Source organism: Pseudorasbora parva, chromosome 22, assembly GCF_024679245.1.
Source record: "Pseudorasbora parva isolate DD20220531a chromosome 22, ASM2467924v1, whole genome shotgun sequence".
NCBI classification, from domain to species: Eukaryota; Metazoa; Chordata; class Actinopteri; order Cypriniformes; family Gobionidae; genus Pseudorasbora; species Pseudorasbora parva.
The window spans coordinates 7,122,910-7,138,803 of NC_090193.1; the positions used below are offsets into that span (position 1 = coordinate 7,122,910).

The 15,894-nt window shown below is 45.9% G+C and overlaps 1 protein-coding gene across 1 annotated transcript; it reads right to left on the bottom strand.

Annotated features, from left to right (window-relative positions):
• Window positions 1-369: 369 nt before the first annotated feature.
• On the bottom strand, window positions 370-5,453 carry LOC137058528 (uncharacterized). Its single transcript, XM_067431817.1, has 2 exons — window positions 3,902-5,453; window positions 370-589 (listed from the first exon to the last, which is right to left on the bottom strand). Exons 1-2 carry the CDS (start codon window positions 5,021-5,023, stop codon window positions 587-589), a joined length of 1,125 nt encoding a protein of 374 aa, XP_067287918.1. The 5' UTR covers window positions 5,024-5,453; the 3' UTR covers window positions 370-586.
• Between the last annotated feature and the right edge of the window lie 10,441 nt (window positions 5,454-15,894).

Genomic DNA, 15,894 nt, shown 5'->3' on the forward strand with positions numbered 1-15,894 from the left:
TGATGCGATTACTGCAGCAGGACAAGTTAATTCTGCGCTCATTTGATCTAAAATTTGATGTTTTTAAAAACGCTGTAGATTGAGGTAGCACTAAAATTATTTAATATATTTTGAGACAAAGGTCTTGTTAATGTTTGTCAGTTTTTTTCAAGGTAATTAATGATTTTCAATAATGGAAGAATAAAAGTATGCTATTTGGGGTAAAAGGTGCCCCTGCTGTCAGGGCAAAATGCACCATATTTAACATGATAATAAACAGCTGGCTGACTTTTCCATTTGTTGACATGACATGGTTAGATTCAGTTTGGAAATATAATATTGTAGCAAAGTTCGATATGATAAGGAAGGAAGAGGACAAGGGGTCGGCTGGACGGTTGATGCTGTATCTTTATTAAACTCAATATCTTTGCCAACACACACTGTGGTGTGGTATCTCAATGAACAACGATCGCTCAGTCACTTCCGGGTCGGCACTTCCGGCTTCCGGTAACTCAGTCTCTGTAAGGGGGGTTTGGCATCAACCGTCCGGGCTCTCTCTCTCCTCGATCTCCGGTTCCACTGATGTTTTATCCCCTCTCCGCGCTCATTACTAGAACAAGAGACAGGTGTTATTAATCTGCTTCCAACCCACTCACGTACCGCTTGTCCCGCGGCTCTCTCTCCCGCTGCAGACCTCGCTGAACCACGCCCCCCTTGCCACATACCCCCACCGCCCGACTCAGGCCGGGGAGCCGTCCGGCCTGCAGCCCCCCCCCCCCCCATTTCTGGAGAGGAAGTCGGCCACAGCCATCTGAGCACCCGGCCTGTGGACCACCTGGAACTTAAAAGGCTGAAGAGCTAGATACCAACGAGTGATCCGCGCGTTGGTATCCTTCATGCGGTGGAGCCATTGGAGAGGAGCGTGGTCCGAACAGAGGGTGAACTCCCGCCCCAGAAGGTAGTAGCGGAGGGTGAGAACGGCCCACCTGATGGCAAGGCACTCTTTTTCGATGGTGCTGTACTTAGCCTCTCTCTTCGAGAGCTTACGGCTAATGTACAGCACCGGCCGCTCTCCCCCCTCCACCTCCTGGGCCAGGACTGCGCCCAGCCCCCTGTCCGACGCGTCAGTCTGCAACAGAAAAGGGAGAGAAAAGTCAGGGGAGTGTAACAGCGGCCCGCCACATAGAGCAGCCTTAACTCGGGTGAAGGCCTGCTGGCACGGCTCCGTCCATTGGACCGTATCTGGTAGCCCCTTTTTAGTAAGGTCAGTCAGAGGGCTGGTGAGGTCCGAATAATTTGGAATAAACCGTCTATAATATCCCGCCAGCCCCAAGAACTGCCTTACCTCCTTTTTGGTCTTGGGCCTCGGACAGGTTGCAATTGCGGCGGTCTTATCAATTTGGGGACGCACCTGCCCATGACCCAAGTGGAAGCCCAGATACCTTACCTCCACCCGCCCAATTGCACACTTCTTCGGGTTGGCCGTGAGCCCCGCTCCCCTCAACGACCTCAAGACCGCCCGGACATGCTGCATATGCCGCTGCCAATCGTGACTGTAAATCACGATATCGTCCAGGTAGGCAGCAGCATATGCGGCATGGGGACGCAAAATCCTGTCCATGAGTCGCTGAAAGGTAGCGGGTGCCCCGAACAAGCCGAAGGGAAGCGTGACGAATTGGTGCAATCCGAACGGCGTGGTGAAGGCCGTCTTTTCTTTGGACAATGGAGACAAGGGGATCTGCCAATAGCCCTTCGTTAAGTCCAATGTCGAATAAAATCGAGCCGTGCCCAGCCGATCAAGCAACTCGTCAACCCGCGGCATTGGATACGCGTCGAATTTCGACACTGCGTTCACCTTGCGGTAGTCCACACAGAACCTGACCGAGCCGTCGGTTTTAGGAACTAAAACGATCGGGCTCGCCCAGTCACTGTTGGACTCCTCTATTACTCCCATATCGAGCATTGCCCCTAATTCTTCCTGAACTACTTTTTTCTTGTGTTCAGGTAAGCGATACGGCCGGCTGCGAACTACCACGCCCGGCTCGGTCTCGATATGGTGCTGAATCAAGTCGGTACGTCCCGGTAGGGGCGAGAACACGTCGGCGAATTCCGCCTGTAGCTTTGAGAGATCAGTGAGTTGGGACGGTGAGAGGTGATCTCCCCCAGGGGCCAATGCGACCGATTGTGCTTTGATGCTCGCCTCTGGCCCGAGATCATCCTCTCCCCCGATCACCGTCGCCAACAACACTGATTCCACCTCATTCCATTTTTTCAGGAGGTTGAGGTGATAAATTTGCCGTGCCCCGTTCCTATCGGACCGTATCACTTCATAATCGAGGTCTCCCACCTGTCGTGCGACCTCAAACGGCCCCTGCCACTTCGACATTAATTTAGAGCTCGATGTAGGGAGTAATACGAGCACTTTCTCTCCCGGTGTAAATTTGCGTAGTCTCGTACCCCTGTTATACGACCGGCTTTGGCGGTCCTGGGCTTGCAACAAATTCTCCCTAGATAGCCGCCCCAAGGTGTGGAGTTTTGTTCGCAAGTCCAGCACATATTGAATTTCGTTTTTGGCCAAAGAAGGTCCCTCCTCCCAAGTTTCTCGTAGGACGTCCAGCACCCCCCGGGGCTGTCGTCCGTAGAGAAGCTCGAAGGGGGAAAACCCCGTGGAGGCTTGTGGGACCTCCCGCACAGCGAATAAGAGGGGTTCTAACCACCAATCCCAATTTTTGGCGTCTTCCTGTACGAATTTACGGATCATGGATTTAAGAGTGCGATTAAATCGTTCGACCAAGCCGTCTGTTTGTGGGTGATAGACGCTTGTCCGAATCGATTTGATGCCCAATAACCCGTATAATTCGCTTAGCGTGCGTGACATAAACGCCGTGCCTTGATCAGTGAGGATTTCCTTCGGAATCCCCACTCGGGAGATTAAACGAAACAGTGCGTCCGCAACACTCTTCGCCGAGATGTTGCGGAGAGCCACTGCTTCCGGATATCGCGTTGCGTAGTCCACGATAACTAGCGCAAAACGATGTCCGCGTGCGGATCGCTCTAATGGCCCGATGAGGTCCATCGCAATTCTCTCGAAGGGGACCTGCATTAATGGAAGGGGGCGCAATGGCGCTTTTGGGGAGGCCAGTGGATTCACCAACTGACATTCAGGACAAGACGCGCACCACCTGCGCACATTGTCGTGAATGCCTGGCCAAAAAAATCGGGTCATTAAACGATTCAGCGTGGCCGCCTGTCCCAGGTGGCCCGCCATTGGGTTAGAATGAGCCGCCTGGAAAAGCATTTCCCGGCGGCTCTTTGGTACTAACAACTGGGTTGTATCTACCTTTGTCTGAGCGTCTTGGGTCACTCGATACAACCTGTCCTTAATTATGGCAAAATAAGGATACGTGACGGGCAGGGCGGGTTGAAGGGACTGACCGTCGATAGTGCGGACCTGTTGGAAAGCATGTTTTAGGGTATCGTCCTGAGACTGCTCCAGAGGAAAGTCATCGCGGTCCGAGAGAATCAGTCTCTCGACCCCGCTCGGTTCCTCTGAAGCCGTTTCCGAGGGCCCCGTATCAGTCTCGCCAACCTGCACCCGCACCGCCCCGTTCCTAGCCTGGCTCCCCCAAGCGGCATCCGCGCATATCGACCCCAATAACGCCGGAAAGGCGGGCCAATTCGTCCCCAGAATTAGCGGATGCCGGAGGTGGGGACTAACCGCCACCTCAACACTATGATTTTCTCCCCTGAACTGAATCGTGACTGGGACAAGCGGATATTCCACCACATCCCCGTGCACACACCGCACCTTAACCATGCGGCTTGTATCCAATGCCCCAGGCTGCATCAGGCTTTGATGGATCGAGGTTTGGTTACATCCTGAATCCACCAAGGCCTGATATGTACCCCCCTTGATACTCACAGGAACTTGGTACTCTCCTGCTTGATCAGGGGTGGTCCGCTGGACGTCCGGGACCCGGATCATTGTCCCGATATCCATCATTGGACATCGGTCCACAAAATGGTCCGGGTCACCGCACCGCCAGCAGGCCAGCCCAGGCCTGCCCGCCGCCCCTGCGGCGGGGAGTGGGTTGGAATATGAGCGCGGAGGGGGGGTGGAACCGGAACCGATATCCCCGCCCGACCCCAGCAGCCCCGCCCCCCTGGGCGGGGCCCTCGAACTCCCGTATTGCCCTGGGCCCATTCCACCCCGACCTCTGGGGGGAATACGAGGGGGCCCTGGAGGGCGGGACCTAGGGAGAGGGACAGGAGGAGAAGGAGAGACAGAGGGGGGAGAGAAAGAGGGAGAAGTTAAACGGGGTTCGCCGACCCCTGGGCACGCCACCAGATGGTCCTCCGCCAGGTTGATGGCCGTCGTCAGCGACGTGGGCCGGTGGCACTGGACCCACTCGGCGGTCTTCTTGGGAAGCCGAGCGATGAACTGTTCCAGTACCACCAGATCGACGATGTGGTCCACGTCGCTTCCACCGGCCAATAGCCATTTGCGGCAGGCGTCCCGGAGCTGGTGGGCCATCGCGAAGGGCCGGCCGGTCTCCCCCCACTCAAGCGAGCGGAAACGCTGACGGTGTTGTTCGGGGGTCCGACCGACCCGCTGAATGATGGCCCTCTTCAGATCGTCGTAATCCAGGAGGTTCGCCACCGGCAGTTGTTGGGCGGCCGCCTGGGCTTCTCCGCTGAGCAATGGAATAAGGTGCACCGGCCACTGTGCCCGGGGCCACCCGCAGGCCTCCGCCGCTTTCTGAAAAAGGTCTATGAAGGCCTCGGGATCGTCCTGTGGCCCCATCTTGTGTAGGGGCACGTGGACCGGTGCGCTGGCGAGCCCGGCGGCTTCGGTGCGAACCTCCCGGTCTATCCAGCTCCGGAACCTCTCGCGGTCCTCTTGCTGGCCGCGGACGATGGCCTCGAATCGACGCTCCTGGTCCGCCCGCAGCTCCAGCATGGCCTGATGTTGATTCTGGTGGAGGGCCGCGAGAGAGGTGATAATGTCCGCAAACGGCGTGGCGGAGGGCGTTGGAGTAGTCATGGCGGCGGCGCGGTCCTACTTCCTTCCGGGTTTTCGGCACCACTGTAGCAAAGTTCGATATGATAAGGAAGGAAGAGGACAAGGGGTCGGCTGGACGGTTGATGCTGTATCTTTATTAAACTCAATATCTTTGCCAACACACACTGTGGTGTGGTATCTCAATGAACAACGATCGCTCAGTCACTTCCGGGTCGGCACTTCCGGCTTCCGGTAACTCAGTCTCTGTAAGGGGGGTTTGGCATCAACCGTCCGGGCTCTCTCTCTCCTCGATCTCCGGTTCCACTGATGTTTTATCCCCTCTCCGCGCTCATTACTAGAACAAGAGACAGGTGTTATTAATCTGCTTCCAACCCACTCACGTACCGCTTGTCCCGCGGCTCTCTCTCCCGCTGCAGACCTCGCTGAACCACGCCCCCCTTGCCACAAATATATTAAGTAGTCTGTCCAGCTTAGATATAATCACCATCTTTATAATGAAACCATCAGATTTAAAAATGTGATCATACCATATAATAAAATAAAATGTATTGTTACTACTGTAAAACTATATTAAATTATTATGGGATCTCCTTCAAGCTTTAAATTATTTTGTTTCTATATTTTTTTTTTAGATATATTTCTATATTAATATATTTTAATGAGAGCATATTTATTGATCAAGAAATAATTATTTTATTCATCAAAATAAACAGAAAATAGTTCAAACTTGGCTAAAGTGATTGTTTTGAACAAGTATTAACTTAGACATTATTAACAACATATTATTTTAACTCTCTGTTTATCCTGAGATTTACTGCAGTCGGCCAGATCTGGGCCGTATCCGGATTGGATGGTGGATCTGCACCCAGACATGAACAACGCCTCCTGGAGTGTCTACTGAGCCCGTGTAATTTAGTGTCTCCTCTTAATTCGCCTCACTGACATGTCATCCACAATAAACCCACCTCCAGCGTGATGACTCCGATCATTCGAATATTCATATTTAATAATTGTTTACTCAACACGTCACCCTAAATAAGCCCATCTCTGGCGTGATGTTTTCGATTGTTCGAATATTAATATTTAATCATTTTTTACTCGACACGTCATGCTAAATAAATCCATCTCCGGCGTGATGACTCCGATCATTCGAAAATTCCTATTTAATTGAATTGTTTAATTTAACCTCTGAACTTTTGAATATTCCAATCTAATATGATTCCTCACCTGTAAGGTTGCCAGAATAATTAATAGGCGAGAACTGGCACCCCGACTGTGCCTGGTTTCTCCTAAGGTTTATTTTTCTCCATCATGGCCTGATGGAGGTTTGGTTCCTTGCCACTGTCGTCTTTGGCTTGGCTTGCTCAGTTGGGGACACTACAATTTTGTTTTCAACTATATTTCCAAATAAGATGAATTACTAAATTAACTCGATCAACTATATCACTGATCTGCCCACATTGATCGCTATATGATAAATTGAAAATAAATTGCTGATAACATCACCGTTTTCTACAGAATGGCTGTACAGCCGAATCAAAATTTGTTGCAATATTTTCTTGTTTAACACAGTGAAGCTGCTTTGAAACAACCGTCATTGTAAAAGCGCTATATAAATAAAGTTGACTTCAGTTGACATTATAGGAGTAGGGAAAAGCACAATTTTCTTTGGGGGGGGGGGGGGGGGGGGGGGTGTAGAGTAGTATTGCATCCTTCATATCTCCGAAAAGTCTTTAGTTTTATTATATTTATAAAAGAAATATAGGCTGTACCGAGTCTTTCCGGAAAAAAAAAACGAGTGGCTGGAGGCGTATCGTGTGGGCCGAGCTAAAGAATGACGAGCACACACAAAGAGGTGACGTCCTCAAGCGTGGAGAAGAAAACGCTACCCTAATCAGATTCAACTAATACAGATATGATCCAGAATCAGATCCGGAGGCTGAAATAAATTGAACAGGGGGAGCAACAACAGCAGCAGCAGGACGTCCGTCTCTGTGCTATGTACTGTATTTAGTGGCCTGTCAAAATTTGTGTGTGTTTACTCGCAGTTTATGAGGACATGATTCGGTTTATGGACTATTGTATGCGACTAAAAACTAAGCAGTAGCAAGCAAAACGGTTTTGCACGTCAGACTAGTTTAACGTTATACATAGAACAACAATGGAGTAACCGTTAGCGCATTTGAATGACGAAGCACGCTTTGTGAGAACGCTAGGTTTAAGTTTGGGTGGTTTTACAATAAGCATACTGACACCTATAGTGGTCAGCTAAACAAATGTATTTAAACACACACCATAGATCGCATGCTCCATTGATAAATTAACTAACGTTATACATCGTGTCGTTTACTGATGTTTACTCACGCGACGATAGCCAACAGCACAGACATTTGAAGCAGTTTTACTCACCGCCTGTTTCCAAAGCAGGACCGCAAACCTTTATTGTCACTGCTCCATCAAAAACACACTTCTTTGGTAACTGTTGATTTGGTGAAGTCCTGTGACAGCAGTGACCGTGGAGATCCACTTTTGCGACGCGATTGAAGCGATGTTGTGAAGCTTCCCGTCATTTTTGCATTCAAAACGGTTCAAATGCAGCGCTGCCTTCTCGGAATGCTGTTGAAGTCGCTTGACGTCACCCATAGGAATAAAGTGGAGAGCGGCGTGACAGAAGTGTTTATGGGCGTGCATTTGCTCTTTCGCCTCAGTCACACGCATGCGCACCCTTCCGAGAGAAGAGCATGTGCGGTCCATACAAGGATCTTCCGCTCTTTCGACGTCAAGCCGACCCATATTTGAAAAAAACTCTCCGAAACTTGTGAGAAACCGGAAGGAGTATTTTTGACACAGAAATACTCCATCAAACATCCAACTTTGTCTTTGTTTAGGACGGGAATCCAAGTCTTTAACAGTGTAAAAAGCTCAGTATGCATGAAACAGCATTTCACCCCCCCTTTAAGGTGTGCCTTTAGCCTTGTTGTACCCTATACATATTTTATTTTTTTAGCTATGGATGAGATATTAGAAGACTTTATTATGTATTAAAGTGGAGTGAAACAGAAGCGGCCTGCCTGTCTGCACTGTATGGGGTGGCAAAAACACATTGTGGATTTGTCAATGGATTCATAACGGATGTCAGTCTGCGATGTGTGCGTGTGTCAGTTGGAAATGAGCGCCCCAACATGCAGCACTGACTGAGCTGTTAATAAAGTGTGATGATGCTTGTCAGGTGAATATTCATTGCTGCAAAATGCATGTCTGATCTAAATTGCTAATAGAGAAAGTTTACCGATTTAGAGGCATATTCCTTTGAGAAATTAATCACAATTCTCTCATATGACTGAGGCGTTAGCTCTAATCTCATTTTCAGCTGTGGGGGGAAAAAAAGTCCTTGAAACGGCAACAGTCTCACAGTAATTAAATTCTGCCCAGTCTCCCTCTGATATCTTTAAGGAAATAGCAGCCATTGTACCGTACGATAAGTGCTCTCTTGCTGGTTGTATCCTTGCCGCCGCTGTAGATTCAAAACACACACATTCAGCCTCACAAGAAGATCCATCACCAGTAATCTCTTTTTTTAAGTTGTTGTTGTTGTTGCCAGAATTCAATTTTCTCTCTCAGTGCTTCTCTTCCTTTCTCAATCGATAATGCTATGTATTTTTTATTAAATATACAAACAGAGCCTATATTTGCATCATTTTGCTTTCCCTTTAAGCTCTTTTACATGCTGGACAGATCAGATGAATGTCATATATTGAAAATGCTCAGTGAACAATGTTGTGCCAGAAATTAATGGGCAGCAGAAAAAAATATAATGTACAGTAGCATTTATATTTTAACTGAAGGATGCCGAGAAGATAGAAAACATAAGTCTACACAAATCAATTGCTCTAACGTGCACAGTTGTGTTCAGCTGAAAAACTGTGATATTCAACTGACTTTTAAAGTTGGTTGGTGTTATGATCGTTTTGCACCTGCAATCCAAAATCTAAACTTTTATTATATATGTATATGTATATATATATATATATATATATATATATATATATATATATATTATATATATATATATATATATATATATATATATATATATATTTATTTATTTATTTTTATTTTTATTTTTTTTGCTGATCATGGCAGAAGTTATTTATCAAAAACTGAGAATAGCATTATAACTGGAAATATATCACTTTTAGCATTTTTAAAAACATATTTATATGTTCTGATGCTGTACATTCCCAGAAAAAAAAGTATTCTGCTGCATCCTCCACAACTGGAAACTCAAAACTGCACGTTTTTGGGGGTTCTTGATTAATATTAACACTTTATGCCATACAGGTTCTACACTCTAAAACATAAAAATGGAAAAGTTACTGGTCATTTTCTGCCAGGACATTATCCAGTAATTTTACTGATATTTCCGTTAACCACAATGCATTCATTGTGTTATTCAAAATACAAGTAAAACACTGGTAGTAAAACAAAACTATACGGAAAATTCCTTTATATTTATACAGTAAATTGTGCCCTATTTTATGGATTCTTTTCTTTTTATTTATTAATACATTTATTATTATTTTTTACAGTTTAATTAAAATAATAAAACATTTAAAATAAAAACACCTTTAAAGGGTTAGTTACGGTGGCCCAGTAGTGCAGCCATACTAAATTAAACCTCAACACAACGAAATCGCCACAACACAACAGAAACAAGGCACAACCATAGACTGTAAAAAAAGAAATATGGACGTAGTGTCCGTGACGTCACCCATAGGATTCCGATAAGCCGTTCTGAAGTGTAAAGTAGAGACGAGCTGGGCGTTGCCATCTTGCTAGCGTGTCATCGCGTGTCACTCCCACGCGATAACAGAAAATGGGCAAAAAGGCGGGATGTGGGCAGAGCTTACATGACACAATGACTATAGACAGCGGATAAATGGCTATCCACTTGTCACTCAAAGTAACCACGCCCTTAATTATGCAGAACTTTTAAGGCTTTATATAACATAAAAGAATAAACGAGTTATAAAAAAATTCACCCCACTCACAGGTCAAAATTTGCCTTATGGGCCAAAACCACAATTTGTACCAGGCTTTAAACATGTTTTTTTTTTTTTTTTTTTTTTTCCTGCTGTAAAGTTGGAAATTTTAACATGGGGATCAAAGAGATTCTGCTCCCTTCTGGAGCCTGTCCCTAGTGGCCAGTCGAGGAATTGCAGTTTACATTACTTCCGTATTGGCTTCGAGATCGCGGGAGGTTGCCTCTTGGGCACAACACAACGGAATCACCACAAAACAACGGAAACGAGCCATAACACAACAGAATCACCACAACACAATGAAAATGCTCCCGACCTTGAGGGGGCTCTCGGAGTGCAAAAAAGTTAGTTTTCCTTGCCATTGCTCATTGGCCAGTCTTACAAATATATAAACACTATGATCAGTTTTAAGTTTGTAACCATTGTATATCGACATGAAATATAAATTCAAACTCACCTATATGCATTATAGCTGCATATTTATACTTGTGAATGTTTTACAAGGTGCTTGATGCCCAAGGGAACGTCTGCCAATTCCATCAAGTGGTTGAAACGTATAATGTTATGAAATTAAAATAACTTTTTTTGTGGTTGTTTAAATGTTCAAATTCCAATGTTGTGCATTATTGAATCAGTTTTTTAGAATACAACAAAGCTGTGGAATTTTAACATGTCTGTTTTTAAATGTTAAAAGTAATTTTAATTCATACAAAAGTAATTCAGAATTCAAATTATGTTTCAACTGCATGGTGTAATTAGCAGACGTTCCCTTGGGCATCAAGCGCCGTGACAGCGTGTAAATCGTTCACGAGTATAAATATTCAGCTATAAAGCATGTAGGTGATTTTGAATTGATATTTCATGTCGATATTTAATGGTTACACACTTAAAACTGATCATAGTGTTTATACATTTGTAGGACTGGCCAATCTATAGAGCAATGGCAAGGAAAACTAACTTTATTGCACTCCGAGAGCCCCCTTGTGGTTGGGAGCATTTCCGTTGTGTTGTGGTGATTCCGTTGTGTTGTGGTGATTCCGTTGTGTTGTGAAGATTTCATTGTTTTGGCTCGTTTCCATTGTGTTGTGGTGAATTTGTTGTATTGTGCCTTGTTTCCGTTTTGTTGTGGCAATTTCTTTGCGTTGTGGTTTAATTTAGTATGGCTGCACTACTGGGCCACAGTAGTTAAAATAAAATGAACACACCCCAAAATAAAATTCTGTTATCATTTACTTAACTTCATGTCGTCCTAAAACCCGTAAGACTTTCTATCATCTTCAGAACACAAATGACGATATTTCAATGAAATCTGAGAGCTTTCTGTCCCTCCATTGACAGCTATGCAATTTGACAGTTCAAACAGTTCATAAAGAGATCGTAAAACTGTTCCATATGAATTGCGCGGTTTAGAACACAAATGCTTTATATGTAGCCTGACAAGCCAGACCCACATCAAGATGTTTGGTCTGGAAGCTCACCATTGACAGGGCTCAGTCCGAGGGGCGCGATAAACGGTTGTCTTTCAAACTCCCTCTGCACGTGATAGGATAGCACTACAACCAACCAGAGCTAGTTGAAGCAAGTAAACATGTGAGATTAAACTTTCGCTGTATCCAGTCGGCAAAACTACGAACACATCTTCCCTTATTAAGAATGACTTCAGTGCCGTTCTTTGTTCTTTTCTCAGAGAAAAGCTCAACTCCAAGTCTTCCAGAAAGCTGATTTGAAAGACCGCCATTCGCCAGATTCTGCACATAAGTGACATAAGCTGCACTCTCATCTGTATCGAGTCCATGACTGTCCCCAGAAAATAAATATTCTGGCTGGGAAATAAACATCACAGCGTTCTTGGAAGTGTTGATCCTGAGATCCAGACATTCTAAATGACGTACACTCTAAAAAATGGTGGGTTAAAAACAACCCAAGTTGGGTTGAAAATGCACCGACCCAACAATTGAGTTGTTTTAACCCAGGTTGGGTTAAATGTTGCTTAAGACAACCCAATTGCTGGGTAAGAACAACTCAACCATTGGGTTAAAACAACCCAATTGTTGGGTCGGTGCATTTTCAACCCAACTTGGGTGTTTTTTAACCCAGCATTTTTTAGAGTGTAGGAGCCAGGTCCTGTGAGTTATTAACTGCACCTCTGATTGGGCTATAGAGCACGGGTAGAGACATGGCGTGAAAGCATGGGTGTCTGCGAACAAACTGTAGCGAGTAACCTTGTTTTATTATGTTCAACACCCACTCCTCCCAGGCCTCTGCCTGCATAGCAAGGAGTTGAATTAAGTCTGAGGACGGTCTGCTTTGTAATAGGGATCTAGTCGCCTGGTTGTTTTGTGCTTGTGACACTAGGGGACAGCGCTTATGCGTAGTAGTGCGCACTGTGTGTGCGCACATTTAGAACATTTTGTGGCGCTGTGTGAAAAACGCTTATGTGCAGGGTGTATACTGTATAGTGGGCACACTGCCAATAACCAAGAACAGAGGAAAAAAAATATTTTTGGTGATTTATTAGGGTTGACGTAAAATGGTGTTTGTGTGTACGATATACATGATAACAGACTCGTTGACTGCAATGTTGACATCTCCAGCTGCCTGAATAAAGAGCACTGGGAGGAGTGCAAAGAGAGTCTGTGGTGGTAATGCAGCCAAGGCAGGACTTAACCATCGTTTCTTTCTTCATGTGGTCAGCAAGGCTTTGTAGGCCCAGAGTTTAACACAATCTTGGTTCGAGGTCCCCTTTACTCTGGCGGTCCATGGCAGCTTGCAGTACAGTGGAGTACAGCGGAGAGTCTTCATCACTGTGTGTGGCTGGAAGGTTGGCGGAGCTGTCTTTTAAGGCTGAGGGGGCGGTTCTCTCATGTGGTGGCCCAAGGCAGAGCTGGAGAACTTGGGGAGAAAATGGCACATGGCTTGTGATGTCTTCTGTGCTTCGGTGAAGCGCTCAGCAAACCCTCTCACCACTGGACCAAACAGGCTAGTGGTGGAGATAGGGAAATCCAGGAAGGAGGCTTTATCTGCTTCCTTCATGTCGGTAAGGGTCAGCCAGAGATGGCGCTCTAGCACAGTCAGGTTAACCATGCTTCTACCGATTTGTGCAGAGCTGGTCTTTAAATGCCCCAGGATCAGGGTCAGACTCATCCAGAGAATGGTGAAGTTTGGCCTGAAATACTTGAAGGACAGCAATCGTGTAAAGAGCCGAAGCATCCAGGCTGGCAGAGGTGTGTGCTCGACCAGCGAGAGCTGACGTAGTGTGGCCGGGCTTGGATGGGTGAGTAGCTTTTGGCAGCCATCCTCTAGCGGTAGGCGGGCAAAGATGTGCAGCGACCGCTTCCGCAAGAAGGGAAAGATTCTTGTAACCTTTCTCCTTCGTGCTGTCGAGTGTCGAGAGCAATGAAAGAAGTCTTGTGTGTTCTGGTATTCTCTGTCCATGACGCTTCTTTCTGAGCAAGAGAAGAGGGAGTGTGGAGGGAACAGCATCCTCAATGAAGCTGGCCAGTCGATCCCGCCGGGTCAACAGCAGCACTATTTCACTCCACTCCAGGCAGCCTCCCTTAGAGAGTGTAGCTTCAACGTGGTCACTGCTTAAAGGGGTACTTCAGTGCTGGGAAGATGAATCTGTATTTAAACTGGGTCATCAATGTAGTAGAAATGTGAAATTATTTTTGAATTTGGTGCTTTCTAGACTGAGAAAAGACAGAAAATGTATTTTTGTCTCATGGGGATGAAAGACTACAATTCCCAGAATGCTTCGCTGCCCTGTGAGGCCATTCCCAAAGCCACCTACTGGATTACTGTGACTGAGTTGGAGAAGACACTACAGTTAAAAACTGAATGTGTCTGTTCAATATAATGAGTGAGTCACCGCGCGAGTGTCACAGCACTGAGCACTAACTGCAGGAGTGAGATAAATGAGCTGATGAGCTCTGGTGATGATAGCTGAGGTAATCGCGACTACACTCGCGGCAAACATTCACAACGCGAGTTCAGTGTGGCGCATTCCAGTTAATGCCTTTGCAAGCTTAACTTTCATAGAAATTAATTTGAGAAGATAAAAGACTTATATTGCTCACCATAGCTCTGTTTAAATGAGTGGCTGTAGCTGCGAGCTGAGCTCTGAGTGTAATCTCCCTTTGTAATGCCTTTGTGAGTGTGTGTGTTTCAGTGGCGAACAAACACACAGCTTGTAACGGATATAGCATGGCTGAAGGCGGTGTCCAGTGAAGACAGGAACCGGCATCCTCAGAACTGCAAGGTAGGTGCTAAGGGAGACTGCTTGGAGTGCAGTGAAATAGCGTTCTGCTAAAAGCTTTTTCAATGGCAGATACTTCTTAATCCGGAGATCAGCGAATGTAAGTGAACTGAAGGAGATTAATCTGAATCCTATGGCGTAAGGGTGGGTTTTATAGCCATAGGCCACAGCCATTTTGTCCGGGAACTGGGCACCTAACCTGATGGTTTGCGCGTCTCAGCCGCCTCACCATAGGTTCATGCAGTTGCTGCAGCACAGCCAATCAACACACTAGAATGCTCTGCTGGGGTCTACTGTGCAGCTGCACTGCGTTTTAATAAAATAAAAAAGAAGTATAGTTTTGGGTTCTATATTTTCTAGAAATAACGTGCGCAGTACGAGAGTGCTCTCAAAAGGGAACACATTTGTTTGTGGTGTGACAAACTCCAAACATATTTAATTTTGTCTTTACAGGGACTTCAAATACTGCCATTGGCATTGCTATTGTATCTGCAGGTATTACTTTTGGCGGCCTTTTTTTCTCTGAGACTTGGTTAATTTCTGACCTTGTTGATTATATGGGCAATATACACTCACCTAAAGGATTATTAGGGGCACCATACTAATACTGGTTTGACCTCATTTTGCCTTTAGAACTGTCTTGATTCTACGTGGCATTGATTCAACAAGTTGCTGAAATCATTCTTTAGAAATGTTGGCCCATATTGATAGGACAGCATCTTGCAGTTGATGGAGATTTTTGGGATACACATCCAGGGCATGAAGCTCCCGTTCCACCACATCCCAAAGATGCTCTATTGGGTTGAGATATGGTGACTGTAGGGGTCATTTTAGTTCAGTGAAATCATTGTCATGTTCAAGAAACCAATTTGAAATGACTCAAGCTTTGTGACATGTTGCTTTATCCTGCTGGAAGTAGCCATCAGAGGATGGGTACATGGTGGTAATAAAGGGATGGACATGGTCAGAAAAAATGCTCAGGTAGGCAGTGGCATTTAAACAATGCCCAATTGGCACTGAGGAGCCTAATGTGTGCCAAGAAAACATCCCCCACACTAGAGGGTTCAAAAAAATCTCAGATTTAGCTAACACCACCACCATCAGCCTGCACAGTGGTAACAAGGCATGATGGATCCATGTTCTCATTCTGTTCATGCCAAATTCTGACTCTACCATCTGAATGTCTCAACAGAAATCGAGACTCATCAGACCAAGCAACATTTTTCCAGTCTTCAACTGTCTAATTTTGGTGAGCTTGTGCAAATTGTAGCCTCTTTTTACTATTTGTAGTGGAGATGGGTGGTACCCGGTGAGGTCTTCTGCTGTTGTAACCCATCCGCCTCAAAGTTGTGTGTTGTGGCTACAAAAATGCTTTGCTGCATACCTCGGTTGTGATGAGGTTATTTCAGTCAAAGTTGCTCTTTTATCTGTGTGAATCAGTTGCATCAACAAGCCATTTTCGCCCACGGGACTGACACACTGGATGTTTTTCACTTTTCACACCATTCTTTGTAAACCCTAGAAATGGTTGTGCGTGAAAATCCCAGTATCTGAGCAGATTGTGAAATACCAAGACCGGCCCGTCTGGCACCAAG